Source organism: Enoplosus armatus, chromosome 10, assembly GCF_043641665.1.
Source record: "Enoplosus armatus isolate fEnoArm2 chromosome 10, fEnoArm2.hap1, whole genome shotgun sequence".
Classification (NCBI taxonomy): Eukaryota; Metazoa; Chordata; class Actinopteri; order Centrarchiformes; family Enoplosidae; genus Enoplosus; species Enoplosus armatus.
In genome coordinates this window covers 12,430,833-12,448,877 of record NC_092189.1, presented here as the reverse complement: position 1 = coordinate 12,448,877, position 18,045 = coordinate 12,430,833, and the positions used below count along the sequence as shown (strand labels likewise).

Sequence of the window (18,045 nt, the reverse complement as noted above, 5' to 3'; positions counted from 1 at the left end):
CCCTTACCTGGAATGCAAACATATTTGAAATGTAATAAATAACCAGATATACATGAGATTAAAATGAGATTTATTTATAAATAACATTTACTATACAGTAGTGGTTCTTGGACCTGGAACACAAAACTTTAACTCCTCTGTGAGAAGCAAACATATGGATTTACTGAGAGAAAACTCTGAATCAGAGGATTTATTAAAGGAAGAAGAGCCTCAGATGAAGGAATGCCCAGTCGGACAATGGAAAAGGAGAGACGGAGGGAGGTGAAGAAGAGTGAAAGTACAGGGCTGAGTGAGGGGGTGAACAAGCTGAGTACCAACTGGATATGGAGGATTCTGGCAAAGTCCAACGTCTGTGGTGTTTCTAAGGAAACAACAGTGCAACCAAGTTCACAGAGCAGAAGCTGAACTTACTGGAAGCTTGTCGCTGCATTGTGAGGAAGGAGCTCAAAAAACAGGTTATTATTTAATCTTATCTTTGAGAGTTTTCTCCTTTGTACATTTACTGTGCTAATTTAAGGTCACATGAGTTTTACTGTTTTTAGAAAACAAGTTTACTTCCCAAAATCTGCAAGTGATTACATGTATACTAATGTGAACTGGTATTCTTGCCTGTATTTAGTTATGCATTAGCCAAACATGCTTGCTAGCTTGCTTATTAGGTAGAGCTTATTAGGTTGTTGTAATACCGACATTTTTAATAGTCAGCTTTCTTTTAACAACCAGTGTGAACAGGGGGAAATGTGAACCCACCCTTTAAGTTTTGGGGATTGAAGGATTTGTGATATATGGTTGGAGGTGCAGGAGGGGACAGGAGGATTGGGAGGCGGGGTAACCTGAGAGATACCTGTGCTCGACAACTTGCTACCAAGCTGTTGACATTGTGAATAATAGATGACTGCATTTTGTGCTTGTGTATCTTTTTCTATGTCGCTATATATCTGTTTTGTGTGTTTATGATGGACATGTAGATAAGAAAAAAAAAACAAGCATCACAGAGACGTGTAGAGAAGATGTGTTACAGTTTTCCTTTTCTTCTTCCTGAACCAAGTCTGACACCATCAGTTCCTGTGCCACAGGTATAACTCACTTAGTGGGCACCTAGGCTAACCAGTGGAGGATCGCATGACCTCATCAGACACGACGGGTACCGGATGCAGTTCTGTTACCACGGTAACAGACTTAATGGGAACTGACTCAGACCTGGACTTGGATCTGCAGGTTCTGTGTGACAGAGTGAAGGTCCTGGAGTAGAATGAAGTTTCAACCCTCCAGTCTGACAGCTACCTGAGGAACAGGTGAGAGACTGGGGGGATCCAGTGACACACACACACACACACACACCTGCCACTATATAGTACTTTTGGCCAAGGTGATATCACATATCACACGCACCTGACTTGCATGTAAGCACGCTGCTGCTAACATCTCCCCTGGAATTATTCGCTGTAGGAGATTTTGTTTGTGTGTTTTCATCTTTTCTCGCATTGGGAGGTAAATACGGAGTCAAATTTGTAGTTTTTAGATCGAATTCACAGAGGAAGCAAATAAACAGGTGCAAATTGGTGTGAAGTTAATAAGGTGATGTAATGTGTTGTGTTGTGGTGTTAGGATCAGAGAGTTAGAGAGGTCAGAGAGGAGCCTGCTGCCACAGCTCTACCAGCTAGCCTCTGCCTCCCACCTCCCCAGCATGCAACACTCCCAGAAGCTGGACCAGAGACTCCACGTGCTCAGGGAGGAGGTCAGAGCCATGGTGAGTCCTCGGGATCTCTGAGTGCATCAGTAGGCATGGATATACAAACTGTAAAACATGAAGACTGTAATGTACAATGTACAAGGGATAGACAGAATAATGGATAAGGACTTTAACTCTGATATAACTTGATTAAAATTACAAACAATGCTACAAAGGTCTTTGAGATTTACAGGAATTTGGGGGATACCTTATAATATAATTTGATCTGCTTTTAAGCAATTACACTGTGGTGGTTCAATAGATAGATAACTTCCCAATTCATTCCCAGTGGGGAAACTGGTTTGTTTGCTCATGCACAGTAAACAACAGAAGAGACACAAGTCAAACACAGGCACAACAGACAACATCTACAGTGAAGACTACTACTACAATACTAACATTAACACACAAACTAATACATAGTCTAAGAGGACATTGATGTAGCTCAGGACACCACTTAGCCAGAGTTAAAACATGTTGTAAAGCAAGCTTTGAGTGTTGGGATTACTGATGACTCAGGAGTTGGTTTTCCAGACTCCACTGTGGCATCTCTCTCTTTAATATTTTCTCTCTGTCTTCGTCTCTCTCTCAGACCCAGGAGAAGGAGCGAGGGGAGCGAATTTGGAGGGATCGACTGCAGCGCTGTCAGAGGCAGCTGAAGGCCAAAGAGGAGGAGATGACTCGCCAGTCCCAGTACTTTGAGAACTTTAAAACCCAACTCCAACACAAGCTCAGCCTGGCCCGGGACAGAGAGCAGAGCCTACAGAACCGGATCTACTCTTTAGAAAAGCAGCTACTGGACATGACTGTGAGTGCTGCCACTGGCATGTCAACGATCAGTGCCGCCAGAATCACTGCCGGGACAGTAACACACTGGGAAGAACTTTCCATGAGAGGAGAGGGTGAAGGAGAAGAGGAGAGAAAGGAGGAGAGGAGGAGGCAATGGCAGCCAAGTGTGGGGACTGAGAGAGAAGGAGGGCGAGCGGGTGATGAGGGAAAGACAGAGGAAGAGATACCAACGGGAAGGGTCAAAGACACAAAACAGGACTCAAATGAAGCCAGGCTGCAAGGCTTCATCCTGAGCCTGCAGGAGGATCTCAGGGTGCTGCTGGAGAGAGAGGAGAATGGAGTGACTGAGCGGAGGGGACTGATGGAGCAGCTCCAGGAGGCCCAGGAGAACAGCCACTTCCTGGGCTGCAAGGTGGAGGAGATAAGGGCAGAGGTGCACCAGATGAAGCTGTCTGAAAGCTCCTTGATGGAGGAGGTTGAAGAGCTGAGAGAGGAGAACCACAGACTCCAGCAGATCCGTATAGATATAGCTAACCAAACACCCAGCCAGTCATCCACAGTCCCTGAGTCCACATGCCTGGGTCCACATGCCAGCTCGCCCAGCTGCAGTCCCGTTGTTTGTCCAGTGCCCTCCAACCCTCTCTCACATACCACTGCCAAGGGACATTCCTCAGTGGGGAGCTCTGGAGAGGTGCGTAAGACATGATTGTTATAACCTTCTTCCCAAGTTCAGTATTTACTTGTGGGGTATTAAGAGTTAGCCGGTCCTGAGAGCTCATCTGATGAACTGTGGTTTTAAATTTCAGAAGAGGTGTAATATACTGAGGCAGCTTTAGTATCAGACATATAAAATCAAAAATGATTGTGTGTAGCTCTCTTCTTGTTGCTGGTGAGGAGTAGCCTACTTTTTCATACAGCACACAGTGATGAGTACGATATCTATCTCCTGCAACGAAATGCAGGGCACAGAGATAAACTGCATCAAGTTGTTTAAAGGTGGAAATCAGCAGCGTGAGAGTACAGGGTCTTACAAGCACGAGTCAAGAACAGACATGACGTTTTTTTTCCTGTCCTCAAGAGAAAAACTCGGAACATTTCTTGGGGATCATTAGTTTGAAAAGTGACAAATTCCTGCGTTCCTATTTACTCTTGATGAAACACAATTAAGATCAACTGCTCAACTAATCGATCTGGGACAAATTATTATTTTGAATGTAGTCATTTGTTGTCTGTGATTCATTTTAACCAGTTTTCCACTGTAAAAATAACTTAAGGATTTATAGATGCTCAGTGTGGTGTTATTATTGGCTTAATGTTGTAAATTCCTTCTTGTTATTTCATGAGAAGGTATTACAGCATAAAAAGGGCGAATGCCTCCGAAGAGTGAAAGCTGTGTTGATAGGATTTAGAGTGTTATATAACCACCTCCCCTAATATAAATGCTTATACACGTGTATCTAAATATCAGAGTTTCCCTATAGCAGACTGAGACATGAATTTAGATTGATGTTAAATGTTTTGTCATTTTCATGTTTACCTAAATGATTAACAACTTTTGTCCCACAACTGTGATCTCTGTGTAGGTCCATCTAACCTCGAGTGAGGAAGTAGGCCAGCCTCACTCATCTGCAGTTCCACCTGTTCACCACCAGGCTCCAGCAGAGAGACCTGAGAACAACACAGAGGATCACTCCTCATCTGCCAAATCAGAAACTCCAACCAACCCCAGCCTCCAGACCCTCTCCTTGACTACAGAGACACTAGATGAGTTTAAACTAGGGACCTGGTGCTCCAGAGGGACCCTAAACCTGGAGGAGAGCCCCAGTGAGGAATCTGATGCCCTGATGGAAGCCTACAGGAGCTTGGGGTTGGGGGAGGATCTCGAAGCACTTCAAGAACAAAGGGACCGCCTGGAGGTCGCTCTGCAGTACACGCAGGAGCAGCTGCAGATGATGGCTCAAGAGAATACTCGACTGAAATTACAACTCAGGAAAGAGGCAGAGGAACGAGAAGCAGAGGCGGACCTGGGGCCTTCAGGAGAAAAGGTATGTCGCAGGGGTTGCAGTATCCCCAAATGTTTTATATAGCTGAAGTTACCAACTTTCAATAAAGTAGTACTGTTCGAATTCTACCTCTTTGTATACTCAGATTAGCACACTACCCACCAGTGACAGAGGGGATGGTCTTGTCCAGGCCCTGAATCAGGAGAACCGGGCCTTGGCTGACCGGATCCAGCAGCTTCTGTCTCACATTGAGCTCAGAGAAGAGGAGATCAAGAGGGAGGAAACACAGGTGAGGGAGCATATCTCCAAACTAGAGGCGGACGGAGTCAGGCTGGAGCTGGAGAACCAGGAACATGCGTGTTTGATTACAGAACTCACCAAGAAGACTGAGGATGATCTCAATACCATCATGGAGCTGCAGCAAAGGTTAGAGGAGAGGGAACAGCATATGGAGGAATCACAGGATGACAAGGAAGTGTGTGGATCTCAGTTGCAAAGAGAATATGCACCTGCAATATCAGGAAGTTTTCAACAGAACAACCTCGAAGAATGTGTGGACCGTTTGGTGGAAAGTGTGCTAAAAGGGGAGGAACCACAATTGATGTCCAGTCAACAACCAGGCGATTCGACTGCAGCTTCAGCACCTGGTTCTCAACATAATTATCACTTTGATCCGTTACAAAACAGCCTACAAAGCAGTCTGCATGTTAGTTCACTGACTGATCAAGTGGGCCAGCTGACCAAGTCGGTCCAGAGCCTCAAAACGGAACAAGAGGAACTGTCAGACGACTTGAATTCTCTCAGAGAGCAGCAGAGAGAGGTAGCTCTGTCAGTCCAAACACAGACAGAAGTGAAGAAGCAGTTAACTCGGACAGTTTGGGGACTGAAGGAGGAGAAAGACGGCGTCTCTCAATCTCTGACTGGTCTCAGACAAGAGAGAGAGCAACTTACCCGGACAGTCTGTGGGCTGAGAGACGAGAGAGACCAGTTTATAAGGTCTATGAGTGGCCTGAAAGAGGAGAAAGAGCTGCTAACTAAGTCTTTATCTGGTCTCCAAAGAGAAAAAGAGAAACTGTTAGAATATCTCTCAAGTGGAAAAGAGGAGAGTGATCAAATCATGATGTCACTACAAAGTTTACAGACAGAGAGGGACCAGTTAAGCCAGGCAGTGCAGTATTTGAAACAGGAGAGAGACGGACTAACCAATTCCCTTAAGTGTTTGAAGGAACAGAGAGACCAGGAACAATCATCTTACACTTTACAAGAAGACCACGATAAGTTAATAAAATCAGTTAGCAGTTTGAGAGAAGAAGAAGAAAGAAGTGAACATTCAATAATTTGTTTGAAACAGGAAGAAAATCAGATAAAGCTATTACTCCAGGGCCTAAGAGAGGAAAGAAATAGCCTCCAAGCTGATCTCCCCAGACAAACACAATCAGAGGGATGGAATCAGAAGCAGCATCTGCTGAATCCAAACACTGTTGTGAAGACAAAGACTGAGACTTGTGTTGGGACTGATGAATATGCTACACAGAGATGTCAGACTGATGACCACAGAGGAAACCCTGTACAGGTATTAAGAGTGGTCAATTTAAATATTCTTTAAGTATTATGGCTCATAGTGTGTCATTATGTTGGATTATAGTGTATTTATACAACATGGTTTTGATGGAAAACAGGAGCAAAGTGATCTGATGAGGGAGATTGAAGCTTTGGGAGCAGAACTGAAGAGGTCGCGAGGCGAACTGGACAAGAGCCATATAGATGTGAGTTGACGCAACTTCCCCTTTCTTCATTAACATTTGTGGTGATAGAAGATAAGATTAACTTCAGACATTCTGTTGATTAAACTAAATAATAGTAGCTGGACAAAACAATCCCAACTCAAGGTCCACTTACTGGCTTTAGGTGTTAGAAAACTCAGTAGAACTTGAGTTGGGTTTGTTTGTCAAACTACTTCCACCAAGAATGAACTTCTGGGCTTAACTGAATGATCATCGCAGCAGAGGTATGGTTAAAGATAACAATACAATAAATGTTGGGGGTTTTTATTACAATTTTCACTGCATATAGTTTGTTAACCATGATCTGAAAGAGAAAGATGACCCAGCATTTTCATCATGCTAATACTCTACAGAGCTCCTGCTCGCTTGGTGTTTGGATTTTTGGGAAAAGTTGGACTTTTTAATTTGACACATTTAAATGTTTTTGTGTGATTTAGGAACAGAATTTTTTTTTTTTATCTTTGGCTCTCCATTTTATATTTACAGGGCAGTGGTGTATCATTGGAGATGTCACTAATTTAATGTGTTTACGTTTGTGGCATGTTCAGACTAAGAGGCTGCACAGTGAACTGCGTCAATCAGAAGCCCGGAGGGAGGAGGCGGAGAGAGGAGCAGTCCAAGCAGCTGACGAGGTGATGAGGCTGACAGATGTGGCCAATCGGATGGAGGAAACCAGGAAGGACAGTGACAGCCTCATAATCCAGGTATTTAACTAGATATCCATCACAAAAATGCCATAAAACTTCAACATTGTGCCATAATGTTGTCTTGTCTGATCCAGCATTGCCCTTTGGTCCGCTTATTAAGTACAGTACATATTCAGTACATGTACAAGTTCAGAAAAAATCAACATGCACACATTAAAAACTGTTAAAACATCACATGTTTGGAGTTGCTCTGACAGAGGTTTAGCCCTCCTAAGACTGTATAAAGCCCTGAATATGTCTTGTAGTTTGGACTCTCTGTTGTTTTTAGTATTGCTTCAGGTGCAAACCCAATTAAAAACATTGTTTATCTGTTATGTGTGTCTCTCTATTATTTATCTGTTAGACCTCACCAGTGTTTGTGTGTGTCGCAGGTGAAGGAGCTGCAGAGCAAACTGGCGGGCCTGGTCAGGGAGAAGACTGATGCTCTGTCACTAAAGGCACAAATAGAGGAGCAATACAACATCCTTACAGCTCAGCTCAAAGCTAAGGTATCTTTCTTTTTCATTTGTTATGTACCATAAATTAGCTCTAAGTGCCTGTATGTGGCACTGTGACAAATTTGATCTGATTCTTGAACAAAGACGTGTAAAACGTGTGGCACAAAAACTGGTCCGATTTGTTCTGACAAATCAAATCAACCTAGCAAGACTTGATTTTGAATCGGCAGATGTTTAAGTCCACGGAGTGTATATTGTGATGTATATTGTTCAAATATACACCACATCTAATGCAGCACAACCAGACCAGACTGTACTAATACTCACATTCTTTAGTTCACGTTTGTGACTAAATTGAGGGTGTTGAGTGTATCACTGTTGGATGGATAAATGCAAATACATAAAAGAATTAGAAGCAGCAACATCATGAGGCAGTTCTCACCACAGATCTGTTCCTGTGTGTGTGTGTGTGTGTGTGTGTGTGTGTGTGTGTGTGTGTGTGTGTGTGTGTGTGTGTGTGTGTGTGTGTGTGTGTGTGTGTGTGTGCGTGTGTGTGTTGAACCTCACAGACGGTGGCTCTAGAGGAGCTAAACTCAGAGTATATCGCTCTAAAACGAGGGCCGGGCAGCAAGGAGGATCTGAGCACTGTTCTCGTCTCACTCAGGACACGTTACAACGACATCAGAGCTAAGGTGAGTAACCAGTCAGTCCATGATGGTCAAAGCACTTAGTTGTATGTTATGAGCTTATATGTTTTTATCTGTATCTTACTTACAGTAGTTTTCATGTGTTTTGTTTTGTTTTGTTTGTACTGTAGTATGATGCACTCCTGAAACAGAGGAGCCAGAGGGATCTAGATATAGCTCCTTTAAAGGTGAGGAAAGAGACATTTAGCTTTTCATTCCTTCATTATTTGTTCCTTTATTCTTGTATTCTGAACAGTGTGACACTTTAGAGTACTGACAACTCATTTACTCTGTTTGACTGTCAGGTAACTATTGTCATGTGTCAATAGAGTTTGACTGACAGATGTTTCGTCCAATAACAGGCCAAGCTGTCTTGCCTGGTGTTGAAGTGTCAGGAGAGGAACAGCTTGTTGGTTCAGATGAGGAAAGCTATGCACAGACGAGGCTGTGTGGACCCCACACTCACACAGCAGGTCGAACAGCTGCTCAGTGACGCTGCTCTGCAGGACTACACTGCAGCATTCACACCAGGGAGCATCGTAAAGACCTGGGATTACAGTACTGAGTTCACACCAGGATTTATTTCAAAATTTCAAGACTACACCAACGGATTTACACCTGATCAGACCTGCTCTACTACACCCCCATTTGTAAATCAGCAAAACCAAAATGAATTTGCTCCTGAATCTGAAAAACACACGTCTTTAGTCACCACTGAATCCACAACAAATCATCAAGACTGCAGAAGTGAAGTCACACCTGCACCGATGGGAACAGTAAAGAAAAACACCAACTCAGCTGTGCCAGCCTCACCAGCGCAAGAGCATGTCACACTTGCTGTTGTTCCAGCACTGAGAGAGATCTATACAGCACAGGTGAGATGATGCAAATATATTCAAATACGTAGTATTTTAGTATTGTAGGTTTGTAGATGTAGCGTTTTAACAGCAATAAAACATTACTGCAATCCTTTTGTGAAATAACTCTCATAAATAAACAAGATAGGCAGTAGCTCCTGACTTCTGTTGTCTTTTTGTGTTACCTGAATTAATTAAAGATATTCTACATTGATTTACAGAACAAAAACATTTATTTTATTTATGGTTTGTTCTTTGATGTTTTCACAAGACAATCACTTCCAACATTTTCAATTAACAAAAACCTCTGACCAAAGAAGCAACGATCCTGTTTGTAAAACACTAGCATTAACAGGTTATGCTTGCTGTAATCACTCCCCTTGTTCATAAGCAAACATTTTCCAATGTACATATGAACAAATGAGTATTGTTTTAAGAAAAAATGTGAACCCATCCTTTAAGTAATATACTAATGTGAGCTAGAAGCTGCCAGTTGTCTCAGCCACAGGGTCATTTGTTTACAGTAATCTGAAGTTAATTTGACATAATAATATATCAGTGTTTAAAAATGCCACACAAAAACACCTTCGACACTACGATGTGCCTTTTCTCAATCCCACCACAGCTCTCTCCCTCTGCCAGTGGACCAGAGAAATTTGGATTTCATCATCCAGACATGAAAGGGAAGTCCTCCCCAGAACCGGCCAGTTTGACAGGATCCTCACTGAGTCCCACTCCTCCCTCCTCCAGCACACGTGTGAGTCGGAACGGGAGGCTGAGTAGTCCTGAGAAGATCATCAACCTACATGAGCAACTGCAGAAGACTCTACTGAGCAGCTATCAGGTACACTGAAGCTCAGATGTCTCACCAGATGTGAAGATGTATGCTCACAAAAATGCATGTAGCCAAATATTATGTTAGTACATGTCTAATGAATGTGTTTCTCTTCCTTTCAAGGCTCCAGTGAGCAGAGGAAGAGGACTGCAGCCCAGGAAAAATCTCTCATTTTCAGCTCCTGCAGACCTGAGACCAGCCTCTCAGAGAAAGACGCAGAGCCTTAGTTTCAATACACCACACACCAGCTCTCTCCCAGTCACCACTGCTTCAAGCCAAGCTGAGCGCACTCCAGCAGTGACAGCCACACCTGTTGCCACTAATAAGTCAACAACACTTTTTAATGCAGTCGCCTCTAGATCTGCTGATGTTACATTCAGTCCCAACACATTCACTAAGCATCGCTTTGAAGCAGACATATCTAAAACTACAACGTCTGCTCTTTCTAGCTCTTCTAACGTTCCTTTTGCCACTATGACACCGAGCAAATCCACCTTGAGCAGCACCGCTAATGTAACAATATCCCCAAAACTGACAAAGAAAATCACTGCTATACCTGATGTGTCTGAGGCTAAACATACAACTCTGAGGACCACTACCTTTGACTCTGATGTCTTAATATGTTCTGACACGAATCCTAAAACCACTGCCTTAGACACAACTGCCCCTAGCATATCGACTGCCCCCGAGGCTAACCATTTTAACATGCCTTCTACAACGGATGGTGCTTCCCCTACATATGACCGACTTGTATTTGCTGCATCCTGCACTCAGTCTGCTCACTGGTCTCCTGAGAGATCCAACAAGTCTCCCAGAAGGTCCACAGATGCTCTAGAAAAGACCAAGACAGTGAGACCCAAACCAGGTAACGCACATATTCAATAATTTAGATTATTTACACAAAAGCAAAACACGCCATTGCAGAAGAAATTCTTGTTTTTATAAAAAGTTGAAATGCCTTTGTTGATTTGACAATAAAACTTTGCACAAGTACGTGTTGTAGCTTTGGTGCATACTATTGCAGTTAATGATTGTAGAATATTACTTTTTGGTTGTACTCTGCTGCAATGTGATTATACCCAGTGAAGATACAGGCCATTCTCTGTTTCTGTTTTTTGTATTAGAAATAATGTCATATAAAATTCCTGCACAAATTCTGGCAGTTTGATGTTGCCCTGTTTATTGCCCACATACGCTAACACACTGCAGCAGAGTACATGAGTATAAACCTCAACTAAATTGCTTGGACTCTTTAGTGAGTTCAATATTCAGTGAGTCCTGTTTATTTAACAAAAAATACATTAGTAGGCATTTAGACTGTATTGTACCCTGTGTTTGGAGCCTTACAAGCATTGCATTGTACGAGCAACATAGGGAGCTGTGCTTGAACTTTCTTTGTCCGATCACCTCCAGAAGCTCCAGCCGAGGTTCGCTCTGTTGAGGTCATCAAAACAGTGGGCCAGAGCAGCCTCATGATTGGCTGGGAAAGACCGTCGCTCGACGAGCTGGGCTACAGTAATGGCACGTTTGTGTACGGATACAGGGTAGGCAGAACAAACTACAGTAGCAGGCAGACTGACACATGGATTTAGATTTGTTTTTTATTTATTTGTCTAAAAGCTTCTTGAACTTATTATTTCTTGTCACCTCTCAGGTGTTTGTAGATGGGGACTTCCACAAATCTGTCATGAGCTCAGCGTGCACCAAGGTATCAGTCCCCCTCTGAGCATTATTGCAACCTGTTCAATTTAATAACAGCAATTCATGTACTGCATATGTGGTTTCTCTTTCCACAGTGTATCCTGGAGAATGTCGACCTGAGTGTCCCAGTCCACATCAGTGTCCAAACGCTGGGCTCGAATGGTCTCAGTTCAAACAGTGTCCACACCATGTACAGGACTTCAGTCAGAACACACTACTGACTACAGCAAACGCAATGGTGCCATAATAAGTAAGTAAATCTAGTAGATGCCCCTGTTTTCTACATGTTTAATTAAGTGTTACTACATCTGAGTTATAGGTATTTAACATTTTATTGTTTTGTCAGTGTTTCTGTAGGATTACAGGAACTTCTTGGTGAAAACCTTCACTGCCAGTGGCCGAGGTTTGAATTGTAAGTTGTGTGTGTGTCTTTGTGTCAGTCTACACAAAGTATGGTTGAATGTTTTCATTTGTCATGTATGTTTTGTTTTTTGTTACGTATGTGAAACAGTGTTTGTGATGCAAAAAAAATCTCAGATAAATGTGATATTCAAGTGAAATTGAAAGTAATTTAATTGATATTTTAAAAGAGCTTAAAGATAACAACACTTGTGTGATTATCTATTTTTCCCTTTGTCTTGTGTCCTGTGTGTATGTGTGTGTCCGCCCTTCAGCCATCTATAGCTGCAGCCCTCTGAGGGACCGCCCTAACCTCCACCTCAGTAGCGACGGCGAGGGAGACGCCATCACACTGCCTCAGGCTCAGGTCAACCAATCAGAAAAACTTGTCTCACGTGGTCATAGCAACCTGTGGCTGGCCGCTAAAACCTCAAAACGTTTAACTGAAGATGTCAAACAAAACGCCGTGTAAGATGTCCTGCCTCTGCAGTCAGAGTTAAGTGATGATTAGCTGGATTCCTTTTTGGAAGAACTTCCTGTTTCAGAGTCACTGGATTCACCTGTTGAATGGAGAGGACGTTGTGACTGCCAGGTGAAAGGTCGGAGCGGCTGCCAATCAAACAGATCCTGACAAACTGATAAAAAGTGTTACTTCACTACAAACTATATGAAGCCAAGATCAGTCACATTGTCAACCGCTGCCTGTGACGCCAACATTTACTTACATTGTCCAACCAAGATGGAGGGACGTCCGCATCATTTTAACACTGTGTTAAACGCAGAGAGATCACGTGTCATACTGCATCACCTGCCTCTCTGGACTCTGTGACATGAACAGCTGGCTAACGGGACATTCACTGTATAAAAAGCCTTTTTTTAAAGCAACACTTACTGTATAATGTGCAACATTGTACCCGAAGCTCATCTTACTTGATTTTTACACGTGAAGCCAAATATGAGAAAAGATGATTCACTCCAAAGACTCCTCTGTTTCCTCCTCCTCACAGGTCTACGGGATTACGTCAAACACAGAAGCCAGATGTTATTTAAGTTCTGAAATTTGCACACAGTCATTATTGATATCTAGAAGATGAAATAAAAAAAAGAGATTATCACTAATATTTTTTTGTAGAGAATATTATAAAGATATGCCAATGTACCACATACTGTCTTTTTGTATGAGTGACACTTTTATTTCATACCTAATAGATGTTATGCACGCTCACAATGTTTTTTTTGTTTTACACGATGTTCACGACACACTATGTGATGTTCTTTTGCTACTCACTGTATGTACGGGTGTGGAGTGATCACGGTGCAGCAAAGGTATTTTTCTATCAGTAATTGAAAATATTGATTTCCCATTGATTCCTTACAACTGTACAGAGAATAAATGTTTATATAATATAAACTGTCACTCCAGTGTCTGTGTGTGTGTGTGTGTGTGTGTGTGTGTGTGTGTGTGTGTGTGAACTGATGTAAGAGGTTGAAACATGAACAGTTTTGGTTTATAAATTCTTGTTCAAACCGAATCACAGTTGAGATTTGGCAAAACTGACAATACATTGCTGTCCAGAGAAAACCACGTATCTCCAAATTTGGTGATTTGGATTTTTTCCAATAAACAATTGTTTCTTTTATCTGCTGAAACAAATCTCCTGCTTATTAAACCAAATAAACCATTTAAAACTAATTTGATTATCTTATAAATGTGTTTTCACATAGCTGAAATATAGGGCTTTTGTTCTTAACTCGTGAAAAATTAGTGTTTTGGAGATACATGTTTTTCTTGGTGTTTTGGAGATACATGTTTTCACAAGACAGTGACAATACATTTGTCAGATGTAGATGATGAATTATGAAACTCCTCTCAGTTTTACCGTTTTCTAACATACCTGTTTAATTCACTGAAACACTTCCCATTAATGGACACTAGATGGCAGCCAACTCAATAAATAAAGCACACGTCAGATGTAGTATCTTACGTGTGCTTTAGTGGAGTGGATGATGCTGACGTGCTGGAGTAGCCTAAAACATCTTAGTGTCTGCTCTCCTATTCAATACAAACCAGGCACAACACCAAGAAAAAGAAGAAGAAGAAGAAGCATCAGCAGCTTTAAAAACAAAAAAAACAGCTTAATAACGATCACCTTCTTTGCTCAGCAGCTTTTGAGAGCTCATCTGAGAACGTCATCTCTCGAGCTCAGCAGAAAGAGCACCAGGTGGAGGAGGAAGAGTGTGTTGGTGTGTTTGTGTGGTGGGAAATAGATGTATGAGTTCAGGAGGACGTACGCCTCAACTGGAAGTAAAAGATATATATACTCATTTATAATTTCCAGTATTTCCATTTTATGTTACTTTATACTTAATTTTTACTCCACTATATTTGACATCTTTACAGATTACGCTGTATTTATGCATTATGAGTACTTTTGCTCATAAGTAAAAGTACATTTCTACTCATTCTTGTAATGGGGTATTTTTATATTGTAGTATTGGTACTTTTACTTTAGTAAGGTACTTGAATACCTCTCCCACCACTTGCATGTGTGCATGAACAACACAATAAAACAAAGAAATAAAACAATGCATTAACAATTCTCATACTGAAGGTAAAGGAAAGCCAAGCGATATGAGCCCCAGTCATCTACGCCAGGATTTTAGAATATTGACGATACTGTTTATTTATCATAAAATGTATCATAAAATCAAAACTAATGTGTGGGCAATAGTCCAAACTCTACATGAGCGAAACTTGCTCAGTACAGAATACTGACGTTTGAAAGTCTGCACCGGCCTTATTGATACTGTATATGAGGCCTTTGAGGACATCTACACAATCAGTGTCTGCATGGACAGGCAAACATTTAGTTTGCATGCATCAAAAATCACATCACGTACTTATGGAAAAGAATATGGTGTATTCTTTCTGCATTGCATGTTGGGTCTTTTATACCTGTTGGGTTAGACCCAAGTTTTAGATGACTTGGCGGTCTACTTTAGTCTTTCACTTCACCAACTTCAGTAAAAGCTGCAGTGCAGTTGCTTGACGCAACCAGCCTCTGAATCAGCACAAAGAAGCTCAGCTGGACCCACAGGACTCTCCGTGTGCCCTCCTGGGAGACTCATCTCCATTATTAACACACTCTCCAACATATATGATGCACACGCCTCAGCACAGTAGTGTGGGCTTAACGTCTTGTTTACATGAGTTAACGACCTCTGTGTGAATTAATTTTCCTTGCTGGATGTTAATGATGCCAAGCTCAGCTCTGACTCCTCACATGTAGGCCAACATGGGAGTGACGGAGGAGAGAGGAGGAAAGCAGGAGCTGTAGATAAAAGGAGGTGTGTAAGCGCGATTTCTCACAGGGGTGCCGGTGACAACGACAGCTGGGCTCAAGCTTCCTGCAGAAATATTATAGTTGTGATGTTTAAAGACGCTTCTGGAGCTTTATCTGTGTGTGTGTGTGTGTGTGTGTGTGTGTGTGTGTGTGCTCTGCATATGTGGCATATGAGAGTGTATCAGCACTGCAGGGGATATCTTCCTCTTGCAGGAGTGTGTGTGTGTGTGTGTGCAGACAATTGTCATCAGCAGGGTGTGTCGAGGGGGGATGAGAAAGAGGAGTGGAGGGACGGTGTGTTGAGGTTTTAATTTCACCCAGAGGGGACGCTGTCACTCCATCACTGCCACTGACACCTTGAACGTCCTGGAGCTCAAGTGGGGGGTGGAGGTCTGGAGTCGACTTCCAGACCTCCAGGGCTGCGCTGGCTGCTCACACCCAAAGATGAGCTCTAAAAGTAGGGTTTCTCCCACTGCAGCGTCTGGGCAGATGGGTCTTGATGCTGGAAGGTGGTTGTGTTTTGATTTGTTGAGTTTGTCGTACAGTAGTGTTGTAGTTGTGATACTATGAGTGTGTGTGTGTCACTACAGGCATGTGTGTGTGTGTGTGTGTGTGTGTGTGTGTGTGTGTGGTTGCATGGATATTGTCGTATTATGCAAACACATTTATGCATGCTAAAAATGTCATCACATGAAAATAACCAGCTGCTGAGCGGGTATGCTTTTTTTATGTGCACAGATTTGGCATTTTGTATCCTGTCTCAGTGTCGTGATGCTTCTTACGCGCACCATCTCTGTCTCTGTTGTTGTGTCCATATCAGTCCATCTCAGTGTCTGTTATATTTAGAGGCGAAGCACTATCAGAGCTTACAGCTGGCCGCCTGTGATTCAATTCTGACAGATCTACAGCTCTCAAAGCAATCTCCTCTCTTTTTGTCTCGCTCATTTTTCTGCCCATCTCCACCCCCTCTCTCTTTTTTTCTCTCACCCCCCTCACTGTCCTCTCCATTCTCCTTCCATCTCTTCTTCTTTCCTCCTTTTTTATAATACTTCATACTTCAAGCCAGTCTCGGTTCTTTTTTTCTCCCTTTTCTTTCTTGTTTGTACTGTTGCTTTATACACCTTAGTCTCTCTATTTCAACTCCATCTCTTTCATACAATCCTCATTTACTCCTTTTATCTTTACCATTTTCTAGTAGTTGATATTGCTGCCTTTTTCTCTCTCTCTCTTCTTTTAACTTTTTCTTTGCCAGTTTGCTCCCTTTTTCAGCTCAATTTGAAGTGCTTTATTGCTGTTGTGCATCATGAAACTCCAGCTCCTCTTCTCTCCTACACTCTTCCCTTTCAATTTTCTCCACATCTTTATCATCCACAGTGCCTATCAGGTACTCTGTATACTCTGTATCCTGCCAGGCAGAGACACGAGAGCTTCATCTTCACTTTGAGCAAATCCATATTGAAACAAACATCAAACCAGTGAACTTCTAATTTGGGAAGAGACAAGCAATTAGCTGCTATTACATCCTCGAATCTGCGCGCAAAGGCAACCCTAATCTCATTAATCATGAACAATGGGGGCAGTAATAGAGAGGCATGTTTATGCAAATTCCCCCACACAGTAATCTCCTTCATGCTTAATAGCCAAAACAGTGGTGGCGCCTCAGAAAACAATCCTCCCCCTTCTCCGCTCAACCGTTTGACTTGCTTTTATTTCCCCCGCCTCTCCTCTTTTTCTCTCGTTTTTCTTGCTCTCATGTTGTTTCCTCTATCCTACCTTCCTCTGCTTTCATGAAGTGTGAGCCATAACATTCAGAGTCTGTGGAAAAGTATTGATCCCAGTTTATGCCGAACCTTTCAGTTTGATAGCAAATCACCCCGAGATTGTATGGGACTTTACATCCCACCTCCTCTTGGCAGACTACTCAGCTCATTCCCCTTCTGCTCCATCAATTCTCTCCATTGCTTGCGTTTTTTATGCCTTACATTTGCATTTTTATTGTTTCATTGCATACCTCTCTCTCTCTCTTCCCTCCATAGTGTCTGTTTACATCTATTTCTTCATTTCTTCTTCTTTGCCATTATTGCTGTTTTTTCTGTGGTTTGCTTTCCAGCCCTCAGTCCAGTAACCATATGTGATTCAGGACTAAATATATCTCAGGACATTATAGGATTACATCCCTGCATCCTCCTTCTCCTTCCTTCACTCTCCTGTGCTCCTCTTTCTTTTCCATATTTTCTTCGCTCTTTTTGTCTTGAGTTAAGTGCAAGTTTCAGATGAGCATGATCGCTGTGTAAATCCTGGTCAGGATGGATCAAGGGCCTGGGAAAGGTCAACAGCGTGTGATTCATTACAAAACTGATCAAATACAACTTTATCACTTGATTGGCAATTCTGCTTTCTGGCTGGAGGTTTATTGATGAGGTGAGATTGAGGTCAAAGGAATCAATAAAGTATAGCATCTTGAGATGAACAATAAATATATTCACAAAAGTACTATACATGAAGTACATGCACTCGAGTACTCAACTTTATGCTTTTTACTCCACATTTCTCTTACAGCCACAGTTACTAGTTAGTTGGTAGACTCATTTTATATACAAAATATATGATGAACTATAAAATAAGAGTAATTGTTAATTATCTTTTAAGCTGTCCTTACCACTCATGCATGGCATGGCTATAAGTCTGTTACATTGACAAAATAATAAGCCAAAGTATGAAGCTACCCCGGGATCCAAAATAGATTTAAAAAAAACATAACGTCCTATAGA

At 42.2% G+C, this 18,045-nt stretch overlaps 1 protein-coding gene across 1 annotated transcript; it reads left to right on the top strand.

Moving 5' to 3' along the window:
- Nucleotides 1-237: 237 nt before the first annotated feature.
- On the top strand, nt 238-12,402 carry LOC139291808 (trichohyalin-like). The gene is made up of 20 exons (XM_070913915.1): nt 238-348; nt 1,586-1,750; nt 2,325-3,212; nt 4,105-4,570; nt 4,698-4,972; nt 5,066-6,097; nt 6,204-6,290; nt 6,857-7,012; nt 7,387-7,503; nt 8,022-8,144; nt 8,270-8,326; nt 8,501-8,677; nt 9,621-9,839; nt 9,954-10,504; nt 10,550-10,695; nt 11,244-11,374; nt 11,485-11,538; nt 11,627-11,734; nt 11,889-11,943; nt 12,206-12,402. The coding sequence occupies exons 1-20, from the start codon at nt 238-240 to the stop codon at nt 12,400-12,402; spliced, it is 5,115 nt and encodes a 1,704-aa protein (XP_070770016.1).
- Nucleotides 12,403-18,045: the final 5,643 nt, after the last annotated feature.